Source organism: Carcharhinus amblyrhynchos, chromosome 11 (assembly GCF_965287045.1).
Source record: "Carcharhinus amblyrhynchos chromosome 11, sCarAmb.v2.hapA, whole genome shotgun sequence".
Classification (NCBI taxonomy): Eukaryota; Metazoa; Chordata; class Chondrichthyes; order Carcharhiniformes; family Carcharhinidae; genus Carcharhinus; species Carcharhinus amblyrhynchos.
This window is the reverse complement of record NC_137334.1, coordinates 94,703,395-94,724,445: the sequence shown is the minus strand read 5'-3', so window position 1 is coordinate 94,724,445 and position 21,051 is coordinate 94,703,395. Positions and strand designations below refer to the sequence as shown.

At 44.8% G+C, this 21,051-nt stretch overlaps 1 protein-coding gene across 6 annotated transcripts in view; it reads right to left on the bottom strand.

Annotated features, from left to right (window-relative positions):
* tns1b (tensin 1b) overlaps positions 1–20,181 on the bottom strand; it is a 590,459-nt gene extending 570,278 nt beyond the window's left edge. For 2 of the 6 annotated variants that reach the window (XM_080199610.1, XM_080199614.1), the window contains exon 1: positions 19,962–20,181. In XM_080199610.1, coding sequence (XP_080055736.1) covers positions 19,962–20,057 — 96 coding nt within the window. In that variant the 5' untranslated portion in view covers positions 20,058–20,181. Of the gene's footprint in view, positions 1–19,830; positions 19,894–19,961 lie in introns of those variants that run through there. The other 4 variants (XM_080199612.1, XM_080199615.1, XM_080199618.1 and 1 more) reach the window with 3 other exon arrangements.
* Positions 20,182–21,051: the final 870 nt, after the last annotated feature.

Below are 21,051 nucleotides of genomic sequence, written 5' to 3'. Positions count from 1 at the left end.
TGCCAACATCTTCATGCACAAGTTCGAACAAGACTTCTTCACTGCACAGAATCTTCAACCGATGCTACACACTAGATACATCAATGACATTTTCTTCCTTTGGCCTCATGGTGAACAATCACTGAAACAACTATATGATGATATCAACAAATTCCACCCCACCATCAGACTCACCATGGACTATTCCCCAGAATCAGTTGCATTCTTGGACACATGCATCTCCATTAAGGACGGTCACCTCAGCACCTCACTGTACTGCAAGCCCACAGACAATCTCACAATGCTCCACTTCTCCAGCTTCCACCCTAAACATGTTAAAGAAGCCATCCCCTATGGACAAGCCCTCCGTATACACAGGATTTGCTCAGATGAGGAGGATCGTTTCAGACACCTCCAGACGCTGAAAGATGCCCTCTTAAGAACAGGATATGGCGCTCGACTCATAGATCGACAGTTCCGATGCGCCACAGCGAAAAACCGCACCAACCTCCTCAGAAGACAAACACGGGACACAGTGGACAGAGTACCCTTCGTCGTCCAGTACTTCCCTGGAGTGGAGAAGCTACGACATCTTCTCCGGAGTCTTCAACATAACATTGATGAAGACGAACATCTCGCCAGGGACATCCCCAAATCCCCACTTCTTGCCTTCAGACAACCACACAACCTCAAACAGACCATTGTTCGCAGCAAACTACCCAGTCTTCAGGAGAACAGTGACCACAACACCACACAACCTTGCCACAGCAACCTCTGCAAGACATGCCGGATCATCGACATGGATACCATCATCACACGTGAGAATACCATCCACCAGGTACACGGTAAATACTCTTGCAACTCGGCCAACATTGTCTACCTGATACGTTGCAAGAAAGGATGTCCCGAAGCATGGTACGTTGGGGAGACCATGCAGACGCTATGACAACGGATGAATGAACATCGCTCGACAATCACCAGGCAAGACTGTTCCCTTCCTGTTGGCAAACACTTCAGTGGTCACGGGCATTCAGCCTCTGACCTTCGGGTAAGCGTTCTCCAAGGCGGCCTTCACAACACACGACAGCGCAGAGTCGCTGAGCAGAGACTGATAGCCAAGTTCCGCACACATGAGGACGGTCTCAACAGGGATCTTGGGTTCATGTCACACTATCTGTAACCCCCGTGACTTGCCTGGGTTTGCAAAACCTCACTCACTGTGCTGTCTGGAGACAATACACATCTCTTTAACCTGTGATCAGTGCTCCTTCCACATACATTGTCAGCCACTTTAGGACTTGAACAGCAGGTTAGGTGTAAAGATTCGCATTCTAATCAGTAATCTCTAAACTGTCTGTGCTTTATATGCTCTGTCTGAGGCAAGAACTCTCCATTCACCTGATGAAGAGGGAAACCTCGAAAGCTTGTGAGTTTACTATCAAATAAATCGGTTGGACTAAAACCTGGTGTTGTCAGACTTTTTCCTGGTGAATAACATCTTGAGCTATTTGAATCCCATTTTCCAGCAGTTGGGACTATAGTCTCAAAGTACCTTGACATACTGGAGGAATGATAAGAGGCTAGAACCTCCTGCACAAGCTCTGCCACACTATAAGAGTGTGCAAATGACTCAGTGCCTTCCGAGGAGAGGTCCAGCTGCCCTCAAATCCAGCCTGAAAGACAAGATGGAGGAGCTTGAAAAGATGGGAGAAATCAAGAAAGTGACAACTCCTACTAACTGGACTAGAAGCATGGGAATAGTGAAAGAAACCGGAAAACAGTGAGTGTGTATAAATCCGAAGGACCTCAATGAAGCTGTGAAGAGGCCTCATTATCCCATGCCATCCACTGAAGAAATTTTGCTACAACTTATCAAGGTAAAGGGTCTTTATTCCCCTCAGTTTGAAGGATGGTTACTGGCTAATGACGCTGGATGGAAACAGCAGCTTGCTGACTATGTTCTGGACACCATTTGAGAGATACAGATGGGTGCACACGCCGGTTGGCGTTTCAACTGCTCTGGAAGAATATCAATGCCAATAACTTGACATGGTCAATGATATTCTAGGAGTGGAAGCAATTGTGGATAATTTATTAATTTACGGATGTAGAGATATGATGGAAGAAGCCATCCGAAACCACAGTCAGAATGTAGTGAGACTGCAAGAGAGAGAACGCCATATAAACCTGATGCTGAATAAGAAGAAACTGCAACTGAAGATGGTTGAAACCAAATACTGAGGTCAGGTACTGATCGCAAAAGGCATTCACCCTGATCCTGATAGCAGTAAGCTTAGCAGAAATGCAGCAACCAACTGATATGAAGGTGATTTAACAATTTGTTGCTACATGAGCTCATTGTAAAGGCTGTTGAACAATATGGTGGCACAGAACAAGAGGCAGCTTTCACTCACATCAAACGATTATGAATGACAGCGCCAGTGCTGAGGACTACAGTAGTAATGATGAGGTAATCCTGCAGTATGAGGTTTGTGAAACAGGACTTGGAACAATCTTCATGAAGCAAGGACAACAAGCTGAGTTTTCATTCAGAGAGTTCATGCAAATTGATTGACACTACGCACAGATTGAGAGTGTTTCTGGCTATTGTCTTTGCTTATGAGAATTTTAATCAGTCCCTGACTGGGAGAGGCAAAGTGACAGTACAGCCTGACCACAAGCTACTTCAAAACATCTTTCTCAAACCTTACTGGTCTGCTCCAGAGGGTCTGCAGAGATGTTACTTTGTTTGCAGAGATATCACTTGAAAGTGAAGTAGGGGAAATGGATGAACATCACTGACATGCTGTCAAGAGCTGCACTCCCTTTGATGAAAGTTGCAGATGCAAGTAAGAGAGTGAAATCCTCCAGATTCAATGAGAAGCAACAGCATGGCTTGCTCTGAAAGCCATCAGCCCAGCAGAGATATTGAATCTGACAAACAAACGTCTTGCTCAGATCAAGATGCAACCCTCCAAGTGCTGTGGAAAGTAGTGACGAAAGGATGGCCAGAACCCATCAAGAAAAAACACCTCACAGTTTGGACATACAAAGATGGAGCGATTGCCCAAGGTGACATCTTGTACATAGGAACTAGACTCATTATGCTCAGGGAAATGAGGAAATACTGAGGCACACCAATACAAATCATCAAGAAACTACATCTCGTCTGAGGAAGGAAAGGGGTATTTGGTTCTATTAGCCAAACATGAGCAATGAGATTAAGGACCACATCAACCAGTCCTGTGCTGACAATGAACATGAAGCAAAGCAAGTTAAAGAGCCATTTGTGACTCATGACATCCCAGACAGACCATGGATGAAACAAGGAATTGACTTCTTCACTCACTTTGGAACAAACTATCTTTTTACCATTGATGACTATTCAGGCTACAAGACAAGCAGACATCATTGACCACTAGTAAGCATTCCTGAAAGCATAATTCAGTTGTCATGGTACTCCCAGCATTTTGATAAGCAACAATGGCGCTCAGTTCACAAGTGAAGAATTCAAGCTCCTCATAAACAATTCAGACATTCAGTGTTATACATCATCTCCACACTATCCCCAGTCAAATGGAAAGACTGATGGAGCAGTGAAAATTGCCAAAGGGATCATCCAAAAATTGGGTAGTCCTAGCAAGAGATGTACAAGGCAATCCTGGAGTAAAGAAATACCTACTGAGGACACGGAAAGTAGTCCAGTTCAGCAACTAGTATCACCCCTCACCCAGACTACTGTAGACTGTTCCAACAGCTAAAAACACTGCTGAATCTGAAAGTTGCCACAGGCATGTGTGACAAAATCAAAATGAATGACAGAAAGCCAAGTTTCACCTTGGTAAGAGCTGCCAAATTGTTGCATGAGCTGAGTACTACAGAGTGGGTCAGAATGCATTCAACACATTCGACAAGAGTCATCTCACTTGGCAACTTGGAACCTATATGGAGAAGTTGTCATCACAATCGTACACAGTAAAAGTAAATGACCAGGCACATCATCATACAGTCATAGATGTTTACAGCATGGAAACAGGCTCTTTGGCCCAACTTGTCCATGCTGTCCCTTTTTTAACCCCTAAGTTAGTCCCAATTGCCCATGTTGGGCCCATATCCCTTGATACCCATTTTACCCATGTAACTGTCTAAACACTTTATAAAAGAAAAAATTGTACCCACATCTACAACTACATGTGGCAGCTTGTTCCACACATTAACCATACTCTGTGTGAAAATTTTGCCCATCTAGACCCTTTTGTATCTCTGCCTGCTCACCTTAAACAAATGCCCTCTAGTTTTAGACTCTCCTATCTTTGGGAAAAGATATTGACTATCTAGCTGATCTATGACCCTCATTACTTTACAGCCCTCTATTAGATCACCCCTAAGTCTTCTATACTCCAGGGGAAAAAGTCCCTGTCTATCCACTCACTCAAACCAACAAGTCTTTCTAGTTTAATAATATCCTTTCTATAATAGGGTGACCAGAACTGTACACAGTGTTCCAAGTGTGGCCTTACCAATGTCTTGTACAACTTCAACAAGACATCCTGTATTCAATGCAGTGACTAATGAAACCAAGCATGCCGAATGCCTTCTTTACCACTCTGTCCACTTGTGCTTCAACTTTCAAGGAGCTATGAACATATACCCCTAGATCTCTTTGTTCTGTAACTCTACCCAGTGTCCTACCACTAACTGAGAAAGTCCTGCCCTAGTTCAGTCTCCCAAAATGCATCACCTCGCATTTGTCTAAATTAAACTCCATCTGCCATTCATCAGCGCACTGGCCCAATTGATCAAGATCCAGTTACAATTCTAGATAAGCTTCTTCACTATCCACTATGTCACCAATCTTGGTATCATCTGTAAACTTATTAACCATGCCTACTAAATTCTCATGCAAATCATTCATATAAATGACAAATAACAGTGGACCCAGCACCGATCTCTGAAGCAACCAACACTTCTGTCACCTGGCATTCTTTATTTCCCAAGAGAAGGTCAAGTTTTGCTCCTTTTCTAGTTCTTCTTTTCTAGTTCTTCTTTTCTTAGGAGGAATGAGAAATTCCTCCTAAGAAGAACATAAGAAATAGGAGCAGGAGTAGGCCATCTAGCCCCTCGAGCCTGCCCCGCCATTCAATAAGATCATGGCTGATCTGTCGTGGCTCAGTTCCACATTCCTGCCCTCTCCCCATAACCCTTAATTCCCTTGCCTATCAAAAACCTATCAACCCGCATCTTAAAAATATTGAGCGAGGTAGCCTCCACCACTTCAACGGGCAGTGAATTCCAGAGATTCACCACCCTTTGAGTGAAGAAGTTCCTCCTCAACTCCGTTCTAAACCGCGCCCCCCTTTATCTTGAGGCTGTGCCCTCTAGTCCTACTGTCCTTTCTGAGCGGGAAGAGCCTCTCCACCTCTATCCTATCCATCCCATTCAACATCTTATACGTCTCAATGAGATCTCCCCTCATTCTTCTAAACTCTAACGAGTACAAGCCTAGTTTATTCAGCCTCTCCTCATAGCTCCTGAATACACTCAACAAATTTCTCTCCATCCAATCCTCTAATACTATGGATGTCCCAGTCAATGTTGAGAAAGTTAAAATCCCCTACTATTACCACCTTATTTTTCTTGGAACTATCTGTAATCACCTTACATATTTGCTCCTCAATTTATTTGGGAGCCTATAGTACAACCCGATCAAAGTGATTTCCCCCTTCTTATTTCTCAGTTCAACTCATGTAGACTCAATGGGCGAACCCTCGGGTATATCCCCTCTCAGTACAGCCGTGATGTTTTCCTTAATCAAAAGTGCAAGTCCCCCTCCACTCTTTCCTCCTGTTCTATCTTTCCTATAGCATCTGTAAACTAGAACACTGAGTTGCCAATCCTGTCCTTCATTTAGCCATGTTTTAGTAATAGCTCCAGCAAGTCTCCCTGCTTGAATAGTAGCCCCCTACCCCGCCCCCCCGCAGTTCAGGTGTAACCCATCCCTCTTGAACAGGTCAGCCCTTCCCCAGAAGAGATCCCAATGATCCAAAAATCTGCCTAATCTTCCTATTCCTACTCTCAGTAGCATGTGGCACTGGTAGTAGTCCAGAAATTACTACCTTTGAGGTCCTGCACTTTAGACTTCTGCCTAACTCTTTATATTCATATTTCAGGACCTCCTCTCTTTTCTATCTATGTCTTTGGTACCAATATGTACAATGACGTCTGGCTGCTCGCCCTCCCCCTCAGTACTGACCCTGTCAGAGGGTCAGTACTGACAGAGTGCTGCACCGTCAGAGGGTCCGTACTGAGGGACTGCTGCACTGTCAGAGGGTCAGTACTGAGGGAGTGCTGCACTGTCAGGGGGTCAGTACTGAGGGAGTGCCACACTATCGGGGGTCAGCGCTGAGGTAGTGCTGCACTGTCAGAGGGTCAGTACTGAGGGAGTGCTACACTGTCAGAGGGTCAGTACTGAGGGAATGCCGCACTGTCAGAGGGTCAACACTGAGGGAGTGCTGCACTGTCAGGGGGTCAGTACTGAAGGAGTGCTGCACTGTCAGAGGGTCAGTACTGAGGGAGTGCCGCACTGTCAAAGGGTTAGTACTGAGGGAGTGTGCAATGTCAGAGGGTCAGTACTGAGGGAGTGCTGCACTGTCAGAGGGTCAGTACTGAGGGAGTGCTGACCCTCTGACAGGGGAATTAAGGGTTATGGGGAGAAAGCGGGAAAGTGGAACTGATCCACTTCAGATCAGCCATGATCTTATTGAATGGCGGGGCAGGCTCAAAGGGCCAGATGGCCTACTCCTGCTCCTATTTCTTATGTTCTTATGCTGCACTGTCAGAGGATCAATTCTGAGGGAGTGTTGCACTGTCAGAGGGTCAGTACTGAGGGAGTGTTGCACTGTCAGAGGGTCAGTGCTGAGGGAGCGCCACACTGTCAGACGGTCACTGCTGAGGGAGTGCCGCACTGTCAGAGGGTCAGTGCTGAGGGAGTGCCGCACTGTCAGAGGGTCAGTGCTGAGGGAGTGCCGCACTGTCAGAGGGTCAGTGCTGAGGGAGTGCCGCACTGTCAGAGGGTCAGTACTGAAGGAGTGCCGCACTGTCAGAGGGTCAATACTGAAGATGCTTGCACTATTAGTGGATTATTACTGTGGGAACAGAGTTGGATATTGGGATAACAAGAATAGTGTTGCATATTGGGGACCATCAGAATTCTCTAGCAATTACGTGATGTTCAATAGTGTTTGGAGCATGTTTGATGAATCTGGAATACTGCACAGTGAGTGAGACCTTCTCTGAGAGTGACAGCAGAGAATGAATCTCCCCCAATGAATGCTAATGAAATGATTATTTTGCTGATCTCGAGGGACAGACTCTGCACAGAGTATGTTTACTCACCACTCCAACATTAATCTAATTAGCCCAGCTTGTTCCAGGCTAGACCGCAGCAGATGAAATGCATTGATCAGTTGATGGAAGCAGGGTTCTGTAACAGCTTCATTTGATTGTGTTGGCAGTATTGCCTGTCACAGTGGATGAATCTCACATTGCCTCTCCTGCCTCCGGGACTGTTACAAAGCCCAGCTCTGATTAATGGGATAGGTATATCTCCTCCATAAGAAATGTATCATATCTAAATCACTCAGTGTTCCAATAGATACAAGGTGTTTCCTATCACTGCGAATTCTGATAGATGTTCCAATTTAACCACCACCCAACTCCCAGCCTGACCTCAGGAAGTGCTTCCTGTAACACATGTGGTGACAATCCAAAACAGTTGTTTTATATTTATGGTTACACGGCTTCTGGAACTATCTTTATGCGAGGCACACCCTTTACAGAACAAAACAGCAGATAGGCTCTGCTTCAAGAAGTCAGTTAGAATCCAATCTGCAGAAACAATGGCTTCAATATTAACCCCATTCCCATAACTGGAAAGAAAGTGTCAAAGGAAGGAAGGTTAGACTATCAAATGTGTGAAACATGACGCCAACACAGTGCACACACATTTTTACTGAGAACTGCTGCATTGGGTTCCTAAGGCTCAGGAGACTGGCAGAGAAAAGGAGGTGGAAGCTGCCATCTTTTCCTGCACAGTTTGTGGGTCATGAGTGCAGGATTACTATCCCAAACCCTCGAGATGCTCTCCAACCTCGATTCTTTCTAGCTCTCCACCCTCCTACAATCAGCAAACCTTTTCCCTCCTCGAGCTCCAATCTTTTCCTCTCTTCCATCTTTTGATAAACTGTCCATAAGAATTTCCAGTTGAAGCCTCATCAGGGTAAATTCAGCAAAGCCAAGCCATGCTGGATGTACTCTATACAATCACACTTCCCTCACAGCCACCCCATCAATATCACATAATATTTCAATGGGTGAATGATCTATCTATGGATTGGGCTCCCAAGGTAGGGGGTTTTAGTTCAGTCAGACAGCATGGTCGGTGCAGGTTTGGAGGGCCAAAGGGCTGTGCTGTCATTTTCTTCTGTTCTATGTGGGGATCTGGGGAAGAAGGAGTGAACAAGAGGGTCAGAGAGAGAGATGGCAAGTGGGTGTAGTGGGTTAGAGCAGCAGAGGACTTAGACGCTGTTGCCATTCTCCATAGAAACTATAGAAACCCTACAGTACAGAAGGAGACCATTCGGCCCGTCGAGTCTGCACCGCCAGTAATCCCACCCCACGCCCTATCCCCACAACCCCACAGATTTACCCCACTAATCCCTCTAATCTACACATTCCAGGACACTAAGAGGTAATTTAGCATGGCCAATGCACCTAACCAGCACATCTCTGGAGGGAGTGCTGCACTGGGAGGAAACTGGAGCACCCGGAGGAAACCCACGCAGACACGGGGAGAGCATGCAAACTCCACACAGACATCGACCCAAGCCGGGAGTCGAATCCAGGTCCTTGGAGCTGTGAGGCTAACCACTATGCCATGTGCCACCCCAACATCATGCCTTGTATGGCAGTGATCTTCACTTGAAAAACAGTGAGGGCAAATTGGGATATTGGCAACTTCTAATTGGGCTGCAAGTGCAATTAAAAAAGAAGGTAGATTCATTGTGACTTATTTCTTTTAAAAAGTATTTGGCATGTCGGGGAGAAAATCAACATGCAGAAGTTTGAGGAGGAAGCTGACGAGTGGGAGCGTAGGGGTGGAGGGTGAGTGAGAAGATGGGGGAGGGAAGTGGAATGTGATGGGAGACAACAAACTGGAATGAGAAGTGGTAAGCTGAAGTTAAATTGGAAGAGTTGGGATCTTTAGGCCTGAGTATGTTCAAAAAAGCCAATGAGTATCAGCCTCAAGATAAAGGGGGGGCGGTTTAGAACGGAGTTGAGGAGGAACTTCTTCACTCAAAGGGTGGTGAATCTCTGGAATTCTCTGCCTGTTGAGGTGGTGGAGGCTGCCTCGCTAAATATTTTTAAGACGCGGGTTGATGGGTTTTTGATAAGAGAGGGGATTAAGGGTTATGGGGAGAGGGCGGGAAAGTGGAACTGAGCCACGACAGATCAGCCATGATCTTACTGAATGGCGGGGCAAGCTCGAAGGGCTAGATGGCCTACTCCTGCTCCTATTTCTTATGTTCTTATGTTCTTATGTGTTAAAAAGTCAGGAATATAAGTCACCTGTATCACATAGTTCCCTCCAAGAAAGTGATTTTATCAGCATATTTTGTGTTTTACACACGAAATAGCCTTTAAAAAAAGTCACAATGAATCTACCTTTTTATTTAATTGCATCTGCAGCCCAAATAAAATTTGCCAATATCCCAATTTGCCCTCACTGTTTTTCTAGTGAATATCACTGCTGCAGAAGGAGAAGGGCAGCAGACACATGCAACAACACCTGCCTTTTTACTCTGAGTCAAACTTGGAATAACTGACGCAGTGACAGCAGTGTGTACCATCTACAAGATGCACTCCAGCAACTCACCAAGGCTCCTTCGACAGCACTTTCCAAACCCATGACCACTATCACCTAGAAGGACAAGGGCAGCAAATATACGGGAATACCTCCAACTGCAAGTTCTCCTCCTGTCTTGAAAATATATCGCCAGTCCTTCACTGTCACTGGGTCTAAATCCTGCAACTCCCTTTGTAACGGCACTGTGGGTGTACCTGCACAGTAAGAAGTCTCAAAACACCAGGTTAAAGTCCAACAGGTTTATTTGGTAGCAAACGCCACTAGCTTTCGGAGCGCTGCTCCTTCGTCAGGTGAGTGGGAGCACTCCCAATGCTAGTGGCATTTGCTACCAAATAAACCTGTTGGACTTTAACCTGGTGTGTTGAGACTTCTTACTGTGTTTATCCCAGTCCAACGCCAGCATCTCTACATCATGTGTACCTGCACCACATAGACCATCAATCATGCTGGAAAATCCAATGTGCTAGAGTGATCAAACAGTGAACGTAATAGAATCCCGATATACTAATATATATCAAACATCATCACTGTCACAAACGTTCTCTGTGCCACTGATAACACCTCTGATACCCTCGGATTCTGCAGCAACTCAGTGTGTGGTCGACATTCACAACTTACACTGTGTTCACATCCTCAAATTCAGGGGCTCCTCTTCCTGCTGGGCCTCTATTGAGGCCTCTATTCTACCTGAATGGCCCAAAACCCAGCATCAGTGACAACAGGTATGAATTGATAGAAGTTTCCAGGAAAATGTGGTGCAGGGCTTGGCACTCAGGTGACCTTGTGAGAAGGGGAAACCTGAGCCTGAAATTTCCTTGGTACCCATGTTCCTACTGGTCCCCAAGGAAACAACTGACTGAGCGTCTAAATCCTCTGCTGCTCTAATCCACTGCACCCACACAGTGAGACCAGCTACTGTGTGAGAAACCCAGGCATTCTAGAGTTTGAATAGTATTGGGGTATAAATGATGTTGTCAGACCCTAAATTGTGGATAAGAAGGGACCTCTAGCTGCCCACGTTAGAAGTACTCAGCAGGTCTGGCAGCTTCTAGAACCATAGAACCATAGAAAATTACAGCTCAAAAACAGGCCTTTTGGCCCTTCTTGTCTGTGCTGAACCATCTTCTGTGGAGACAGAAAGAGAGAAAGACAGACTTTATGTTTCAAGTGGCTTCCATGAGCAGGGAGTGGACAAGGAGGCGGTGACAAAGATTTTAAGCTAACCTCACAATGCCTGCATTCCTGCACTGCCCCATTCCCATTCGGGGAGCACTTTAAAATCAGAGTTCGGGCTCCTTTGCGATATACGCAATGTTCTATGTTCTATACACACCTCCTCCCGACATAAAGCCACAAGAAAGGATCAACACCTCCTCAAACACATTCAGAGAGCTGACATTCCTGACAACATTACCAAGGTGACAGAGTCATAGAGTCATAGAGGTTTACAGCATGGAAACAGGCCCTTCGGCCCAACTTGTCCATGCCACCCTTTTTTTATTAAACCCCCAAGCTAATCCCAATTGCCTGCGTTTGGCCCATATCCCTCTATACCCATCGTACCCATGTAAGTATCTAAATGCTTTTTAAAAGACAAACTTGTACCCACCTCTGCTACTGCTTCTGGCAGCTTGTTCCAGACACTCACCACCCTCTGTGTGGAAAAACTGCCCCTCTGGGCACTTTTGTATCTCTCCCCTCTCATCTTAAACCTAGGTCCTCTAGTTTTAGACTCCCCTACCTTTGGGAAAAAAGATAATTGACTATCTAACTGATCTGTGCCCCTCATTACTTTATAGACCTCTATAAGGCCACCCTTCCGCCTCCTGCGCTCCAGAGAAAAAAGTCCCAGTCTATCCAGCTCTCCTTATAGCTCAATCCATCAAGTCCTGGTAGCATCCTAGTAAATCTTTTCTGCTCTCTTTCTAGTTTAATCATATCCTTTCTATAATAGGGTGACCAGAATTGCACACAGTATTCCAAGTGTGGCCTTACCAATGTTCAGTAACTCTCCCCAACACCCTACCATTAAACCAGGGCAGGACTTACTCAGTTAATCTACCAAAATGCATCACCTCGCATTTTTCAATATTAAACTCCATCTGCCATTTGTCAGCCCATTGGTCCAATTGATCAAGATCCCGTTGCAATTGGAGATAACTTTCTTCACTGTCCACTATGCCACGAATCTTAGCATCATCTTCAAATTTACAAACCATGCCTCCTATATTCTCACCCAAATCATTAATATAAATAACAAATAACAGTGGACCCAGTACTGATCCCTGAGGCACACCACTGGTCAAAGGCCTCCAGTTTGAAAAACAATTTTCTACAACCACTCTCTGGCTTCTGTCAAGAAACCATTTTTGTATCCATTTAGATACCTCAGCCTGGATCCCGTGAGATTTAACATTATGCAACAACCTACCATGAGGTACTTTGTCAAAGCCTTTGCTAAAGCCCACGTAGACAACATCAACTGCACTGCCCTCATCTACCTTCTTGGTTACCCCTTCAAAAAACTCAATCAAATTTGTGAGACATGATTTTCCACTCACAAAGCCATGCTGACTGTCCCTAATCAGTACTTGAGTCTCTAAATGCCTGTAGATCCTGTCTCTCAAAATACCTTCCAACAACTTACCCACCATAGATGTGAGGCTCACTGGCCTGTAGTTCCCAGGCTTTCCCCTGCAGCCCTTTTAAACAAAGGCACAACATTTGCCACTCTCCAATTTTCAGGCACCTCACCTGTGACTATCGATAATTCAAATATCTCGGCTAGGGGACCTGCAATTTCCTTCCTAGCCTCCCACAATGGCCTGGGATACACTTATCAAGTTCAGGGGATTTATCTACCTTGATGCACTTTAAGACTTCCAGCACCTCCTTCTCTGTAATATGTACACTCCTCAGGATATCACTATTTATTCCCCCAAGTTCCCTAACATCCATGCTTTTCTCAACAGTAAATACTGATGAGAAATATTAATTTAGGATCTCACCCATCTCTTGTGGATCTACACATAAATGGCCTTGTTGATCCTTAAGAGGCCCTACTCTCTCTCTCTTGTTACTCTTTTGCCCTTTATGTATTTGTAGAAGCTCTTTGGATTTTCCTTTGCCTTATCTGCCGAAACAATCTTGTGTTCCGGTTTTTCCCCTGCTGATTTCTCTCTTAACTCTACTCCTACACCCCCTATACTCTTCAAGAGATTCACTTGATCCCAGCTACCTATGCATGTCATGTGCCTCTTCTTCTTGAGCAGGGCCTCAATATCCCGAGTCATCCAGGGTTCCCACTTCTGTCAGCCTTGTCCTTCACTCTAAAAGGAATGTGTTTACCCTGAACCCTGGTTAACACACTTCTGAAAGCCTGCCACTTACCAGACACCCCTTTGTCTTCCCACAGACTCCCCCAACTAACTTTTGAAAGTTCCTGCCTGATACCAACAAAATTGGCCTTGCGCCAATTTAGGATTTTAACTTTCGGACCAGACCTATCATTCTCCATAGCTATCTTAAAACCAATAGAATTATGATCACTGGTCCCAAAGTGATCCCTCACTAACACTTCTATCACCTGCCCTTCCTTATTTCCCAAGAGGAGGTCAAGTTTTGCCCCCTCTCTAGTCAGGCCATTCACATACTGAATGAGAAATTTCTCCTGAATGCACTCACAAATTTCTCTCCATTCAACCCTGTAATACTATGGCTGTCCCAGTAACAGATAGTGATGCACAGCATTGCATTAGCATCTTTGTGTGGTCAGCACTTGGGTTAATGTGTCCTTGTCTCAATTACAACCATAGACCCCGGGTACAATACCATCATTGACCCCAATATTAGATCCCAGCAGGGTACAATACTGCCATTGACCCTGCATCAGCTCCTGGCTGGGATACAGTATCGTCATTTACCTCAGCATCAGTTTGCAATCAGATACAGAAGTGTCCTTGCTTGGTCATCACTTTCAAAAGCCTATACAGCACTTTGACATATACACCCACCAACTCTACAATGGTATTCAATCCTGCTACGTTTTAATCAATACTTTCAATTTCAAAACACTTGCAGTGTTACCATGCAGCATATTTGGTATTCCAAACACATGCAGATAGATTGGAGGGAATGCTTCTCAGATTTGAGGTAGTAGTAAGACAGAGTAGATGGGAGCTTTATTCTGTATCTAACTCCATGCTGTAAATATCCTGGGAGTGTTTGATGGGGACAGTGTAGAGGGAGCTTTACTCTGTATCAAACCCCGTGCTGTACCTTTTCTGAGAGTGTTTGATCGGGACAGTGTACAGGGAGCTTTACTCTGTATCTAACCCCAGTGTTTTTTATTAAAGCTTGGCACAGATCTTTTAGCCTCACTCTGAACGCAGGGATGTCACTGCACCCCATTATTTTCACTTTCATCAGTACAGAACACTCCCATGTCCCCCTGGGAATGGAAATCAGGAAAAGAGTGGCTCAGTGAATACAGGGGTATGATTGGAAATTAATTACTGTCAGTTTCACCACTTTGAAACTGTTTTTTGTGTTTTAATGTGGCAACTTTTCAAAGGTATCGGTTGTGACTCAATGGAGAATTCTCTTGCTCTAAGTCGCAACATTGCGGTTCAAATCCCAGCCCAAGAACCTGTGCCTATAATTCAGACTGACACATCAGTACAATCCAGGGTGCATGCTACACTGTTGGAGATTCTGCTCCTTAGCTAAGATATTAAACCAAGACAATGTCAGCTTTTTTTCAAAGTACTTCACCAGCTGCAGTGGTGTCCTTTACTTATGAAAGAAGCTCCATCTAAAGGAGGGGTTGCTCAAAACGTCACTCCGGGACTGATAGCCTTGGGTAAATTTTGTGTTTGCAAACTACTAAGTTTGATCAAGAGGGAGTTCAAGTGAGGGTCTTTCATTGATTCCCCAGACTTGACTGCATTAGGAAATATGATGGTGAATGTCAGGTTTTGTATGTTATGTCCAAACAGGTTGAGTTGTAAAATTATACCTTCAAATCTCAGAAATCCTTTCCAGCCTCTTCGCAGAACTGAGTACATAGAACATAGAACATAGAACATAGAACATTACAGCGCAGAACAGGCCCTTCGGCCCACGATGTTGCGCCGACCAGTTAAAAAACAATGACCCACTAACCTAAACCAATCCCTTTTCGTCCATAAACCTATCCACAGATCTCTTAAACGCCCCCAAACTAGGCGCATTTACAACCTCAGCAGGCAGGGCATTCCAATCCCTCACCACCCTCTGGGTAAAGAACCTACCCCTGACATCCGTCCTATAACTACCCCCCCTTAATTTAAAGCCATGCCCCCTCTTGCTAGCTTTCTCCATCCGAGGAAAAAGGCTATCAGTGTCCACCCTATCTAAACCTCTAATCATCTTATATGTTTCAATAAGATCCCCTCTTAGCCGCCTTCTTTCCAGCGAAAACAACCCCAAATCCCTCAGTCTCTCCTCATAGGACCTCCCCTCCATACCAGGCAACATCCTGGTAAACCTCCTCTGCACCCTCTCCAAAGCCTCCACATCCTTCCTGTAATGTGGGGACCAGAACTGCACACAGTACTCCAAGTGCGGCCGCACCAGAGTTGTGTACAGTTGCAACATGACGCTGCGACTCCTAAATTCAATCCCCCTACCAATGAACGCCAAGACACCGTATGCCTTCTTAACAACCCTATCTACTTGATTCCCAACTTTCAGGGATCTATGTACACATACACCTAGATCCCTCTGTTCATCCACACTATTCAAAGTCCTCCCGTTAGCCCTATACTCAACACATCTGTTATTCCTACCAAAGGGAATTACCTCACACTTCTCCGCATTAAACTCCATCCGCCACCTCTCGGCCCAGCGCTGCAACCTGTCCAAGTCTTCCTGCAAACTATGACACCCTTCCTCACAATCTACCACACCTCCGACTTTGGTGTCATCAGCAAACTTACTAATCCACCCAACTATACCTTCATCCAGATCATTAATAAAAATTACAAACAGCAGTGGCCCCGAAACAGATCCCTGAGGCACACCACTCATAACCGAACTCCATGACGAATATTTACCATCAACCACCACCCTCTGTCTCCTATCTGCTAGCCAATTCCTGATCCAATTTCCTAGATAACCCTCAATCCCATACATCTGCATTTTCTGCAGAAGCCTACCATGGTGAACCTTATCAAACGCCTTACTAAAATCCATATATACCACGTCAACTGCCTTACCCCCATCCACCTCTTTGGTCACTTTTTCAAAAAACTCAATAAGGTTAGTAAGGCACGACCTACCCGCTACAAAACCATGCTGACTATCTCCAATCAATTCATTACTCTCCAAATAACTATAAATCCTATCCCTAATAATTTTTTCTAAAACCTTGCCCACAACAGAAGTGAGACTCACCGGTCTATAATTCCCGGGGAAGTCTCTGTTCCCCTTCTTAAACAATGGGACAACATTCGCTAACCTCCAATCTTCCAGTACTATGCCAGAGGCCAACGACGACCTGAAGATCAGAGCCAGAGGCTCTGCAATCACTTCTCTTGCCTCCCAGAGAATCCTAGGGTAAATCCCATCCGGACCAGGGGACTTATCTATTTTCAAACCCTCAAGAATATCCAGCACAAATGATTAAATGATTAAATGACAAATGAGTAAATGATTTCACCTCCACATCCCTTATTTCCTGACTGCCTGGCCCCTTCCCAGTCACACCAAAAACAACCTGTCTCATTTGGACCTGATATGGGCAACGAAGTGGGATTTTATTGATTGATGACTGGCAACAGAGAGGTTCATTACACTCAATCTGTGCATTCCTATTCTGCACTTCAGTTCACTCACCTTCCACAACCTGTGGGTCTAGTTACAGTGAATCTGCTGATTAAATCCATGACAATCCATCAAAGACTCCCACAAGAACAAAGGGGGAGGCAGTGGCATAGTTGTATTGACAGTGCCAGGGACCCGGGTTCAATTCCCGGCTTGGGTCACTGTCTGTGTGGAGTTTGCACGTTCTCCCCGTGTCTGCGTGAGTTTCCCCTAGGTGCTCCAGTTTTCTCCCACACTCCAAAGAAGTGCAGGTTAGGTTGCTTGGCCATGCTAAATTGCCCCTTAATTTCAGAGGCACAAGCAGCCTCAAGGGGGGGGGCAGTTTAGAACGGAGTTGAGGAGGAACTTCTTCACTCAAAGGGTGGTGAATCTCTGGAATTCTCTGCCCATTGAAGTGGTGGAGGCTGCCTCGCTAAATATATTTAAGACGCGGGTAGATAGGTTTTTGATAGGCAAGGGGATTAAGGATTATGGGGAGAAAGCGGGAAAGTGGAACTGAGCCACGTCAGATCAGCCATGATCTTATTGAATGGCGAGGCAAGCTCGAAGGGCTAGATGGCCTACTCCTGCTCCTATTTCTTATGTTCTTATGTTCTAAATATGTGGGGTTACAGGAATAGAGCCTCAGTGTGATTGTTGTCAGTGTGGACTTGATGGGCAGAATGACTTCATTCTGCACTGCAGAGGTTCAATGATTCTATGACTCTCACTGGGATACAACTTCATACACACTAACTCACTGGAATACAGTTCCATACACACTGACTCACATAGGTGTACCCTGAGCTTGAATAAACAGTGACTCCGTACAGTTATACAGTGAGTGATCCTTACCCTGAATAAACGGTGACTCTGTACAGTTATACAGTGAGTGATCCTTACCCTGAATAAACAGTGTCTCTGTACAGTTAAAAGTCTGACAACACCAGGTTTAGGTCCAACCGATTTATTTGATAGTAAACTCACTAGCTTACTACTAACTGTACAGTTACACAGTGAGTGATCTTTACCCTGCTGAACAAACAGTGACTCTGTACAGTTACACAGTGAGTGATCCTTACCCTGAATAAATAGTGACTCTCTACAGTTACACAGTGAGTGACCCTTACCCTGCTGAATAAACAGTGAGTCTGTACAGTTACACAGTGAGTGATCCTTACCCTGAGTAAACAGTGAGTCTGTACAGTTACACAGTGAGTGATCCTTACCCTGCTGAATAAACAGTGACTTTGTACAATTACACTGTGAGTGATCTTAACCCTGCTGAAAGAAATTTGCAAAGATTTATGCCAAGATGAAGTTGAGACAGAGAGGTTGAAGGCTGGGGGATTGGAGATGAAGACACAGATATATTTTTTATAGATAGGGAGTAGACTCTATTGGATTGGACTGGAGCTATAGACAGACTACGGGGCAGTAGATCGAATGACAAAGAGATGGTGGGTTCATAGGTGGAGAGAAAAACACTGTTGTAAAGAAGTTCAGAGACACTGTGGATCAGGGTTTTGAGATGGACAGACTTTGGGATTAGAGTGGGATAGAGACATTGTTGGATGAAAACTGGAAAGTTAGACTGAATGGAAGCTTGGGGAGGGAGAAACAAAGATTTTGGGATTGGACACAGTGGGATACAGGTTTAAAGATTTGATTGAAATTTAAAATCACATTGGGCAGTTTCTGTTAGCAGAGAGAGAAGTCTGCTTATCCAATCACAAATCCAGGTCACGAAGTAAAAGGTCAGTAGATGACCCAGTTATGTCACCTACAACAAGTAGTCTCACAACACTGGGTTAAAGTCCAACAGTGCACTCACCTGATGAAGGAGCAGCGCTCTGAAAGATCGTGCTACCAAATAAACCTGTTGGACTTTAACCTGGTGTTGTGAGACTTCTTATTGTGCCCACCCCAGCCCAACACCGGTATCCCTGTATCATGTCACCCACTGACCAAGGCATCTCCTAAATATAGGAATTAATTTCCAATTAAAATGGAACATTTAATCAAATCATTTGCAGATTTGCTTCACTGGACCTGCAGGAGTTTAAATTACTGTCTGTCCCTTAGGTCGAAGTAAAATTCTCTGAGCTGATCACATGGACTATTCCAAAACTCCTATGATTTGATCTGTCCTCATCCTTCATGTGACCATACCTCTTGTATAATCCTTCCTTATCTTTCTAAGTCACTGCCCATCCATCCCTAATTCCCTCCATCACAGTTAGCTGTTTATTTTCTCTCTCCCATTACACATCCCTGTATCTAGATCTGATTTTCTCTTCCAGTCTTTCTCCGTGTCTCTCTCCACATCTCTCTCTATCCCAAAGCCCAGTTCTATCTTTAGCTCCGGTTATCTAGCTCTCTCTTGCTATCTCTTTCTGTTTGTTAGCTTCACACTCTTTTTCTTATCACATTCCCTATCTCTTATTCTCCCTTTTCATCAGGGTATATTGTGCATGGGGGCGGGCAGAGGGAGCATGGTGAAATCATTGCTCCCACACCTGATAACAAATGAGAAAAAACATTTTGTCCCAGCTGACAACCTGTCCCTTTAAGTCAGAATGTGTCTAAAACTATTCAGTGGAAGCAATTCTGAAAATGTTTAGCCCTGTTTTTATCGTTCAGTTCTCCCCTCTGGACAGTTGTCAGTTTGTATCTGAGTCTCTTTCCTTTCTCTGCTGCTTTTTTCATTCATTTTCTAAGCATTCATTTGTTTCTCTGATTTTATTTTTTCTTGTTCATCTTTCCCTCCAACTATATTGTCCTTTCACTCTCTCCTCAGTGTGTTTGGTTTTCTCTGCAGATAGTTTCTCTTCTCTCTCTCTACTTTTCTCCCTTTCTCCTGTTGCTTTCTTCCCCTCTCATTTTCATGGTTCCAGGTATATCAGAACTCCCCACTCTGGGCCTCACATATATAACAGGGACTGTGTTCAAATCTACAGCAAAATACTAAACCCTTTGTGTTTTCTGCAATCATTTCAACACTTCATCTTCAGTTGGACAAGACCCAGATACTACTCACCCACCCCACCCACCAGCCCCCAGCTTCTTTTTCATAAATTTACCCTGATGCCAACTTCAGTGGAAAGGCATGAGAATCGGCGTGTAAACATATTCCACAGCAATAAACAGGAGACTGTCAGCAATCAGAGTTTTCATCAGTGGCCAGCAGACGGACACTGGGTTTCTTCGGTACCTTAGGGAGGAGGGAAGTCTCCTCTTTGCTGGTGTCTTCACCTGGTTCATGGTAAGGCATGTCCTCGCAGCAGCTCAGACTCACTGTACAGCCCATCCAGGCGAATAGGGCTCAGCCCCCCCTCCATCAAACTCAACTTCCCATCGGAGCTGCCAGGCTGCTGTACCCTGCACTCGCTGCTCTCAGCCCAGGGGCTGCTCCCTCCGGCTCCGCACTCAGGCTTTGGGCTGATTTCTAGGGGATTGTGAAAGTAAAGCTCTCTCCCCTCCCCTCCCTTCCCCTCCCACACTGTGATGGGAAAGGCAGGAAGTCGGGACCGGCTCCCGCCTGAGAACTAGGGATTCAAATCCAACAGTGAGAAAGCCAGGGGGAACTTAGCAGCCCCAAAGGGGCGCTTGCACACTCAAACCTTACACACTCAATGATATATAAAATCGTAAACATCCATAATCTTACACACGATCTTATACAACTTTAACTTAAATTCTCAGCCTTGCATAATAACTAACCACACTCAAATGCTCACAGTCAAACGTTCACAACCTAAACCATTCACAAGAACACTCACAACCTCACACTCTCAAAATCTTACACAACTAAATATCCAGAATGAAAAACATTCACAAGTAAACACACTCAAGTTTAAAATACGGATATGTGGCAAGGGCAAAGACAATCACGGATGGACAATATTGGAGCCACTGACACCCAGATGCCATGTATGAATGTAAAAATATATAGGTGTGATTGTGTGTGTGCATAATGTTGAATATATGTGTCACTTAGTGTGTCTGTAAAATAGTGATTGTGTTTGAGTTGAGTCTATAATTATGAGTGTGCATAATGGTGAATATATGTGTGTGTTAGTGTGGATAGCTATAAGTATATAAATTTGAGGAAACCCACACAGACACAGGGAGAACAGACTCCTGTCCACTCATTGAATCTGTCCATGTCCCTTTGCCGCTCCCATCAATACTATTTACCATGTCATTTAACTTGGTGCCATTAGCAGACCTGAATATATATGATTTCCTATTCTTTCATCCAACTCATTTATAAATATTGTGAAAAGCTGAGGCCCCAGGGC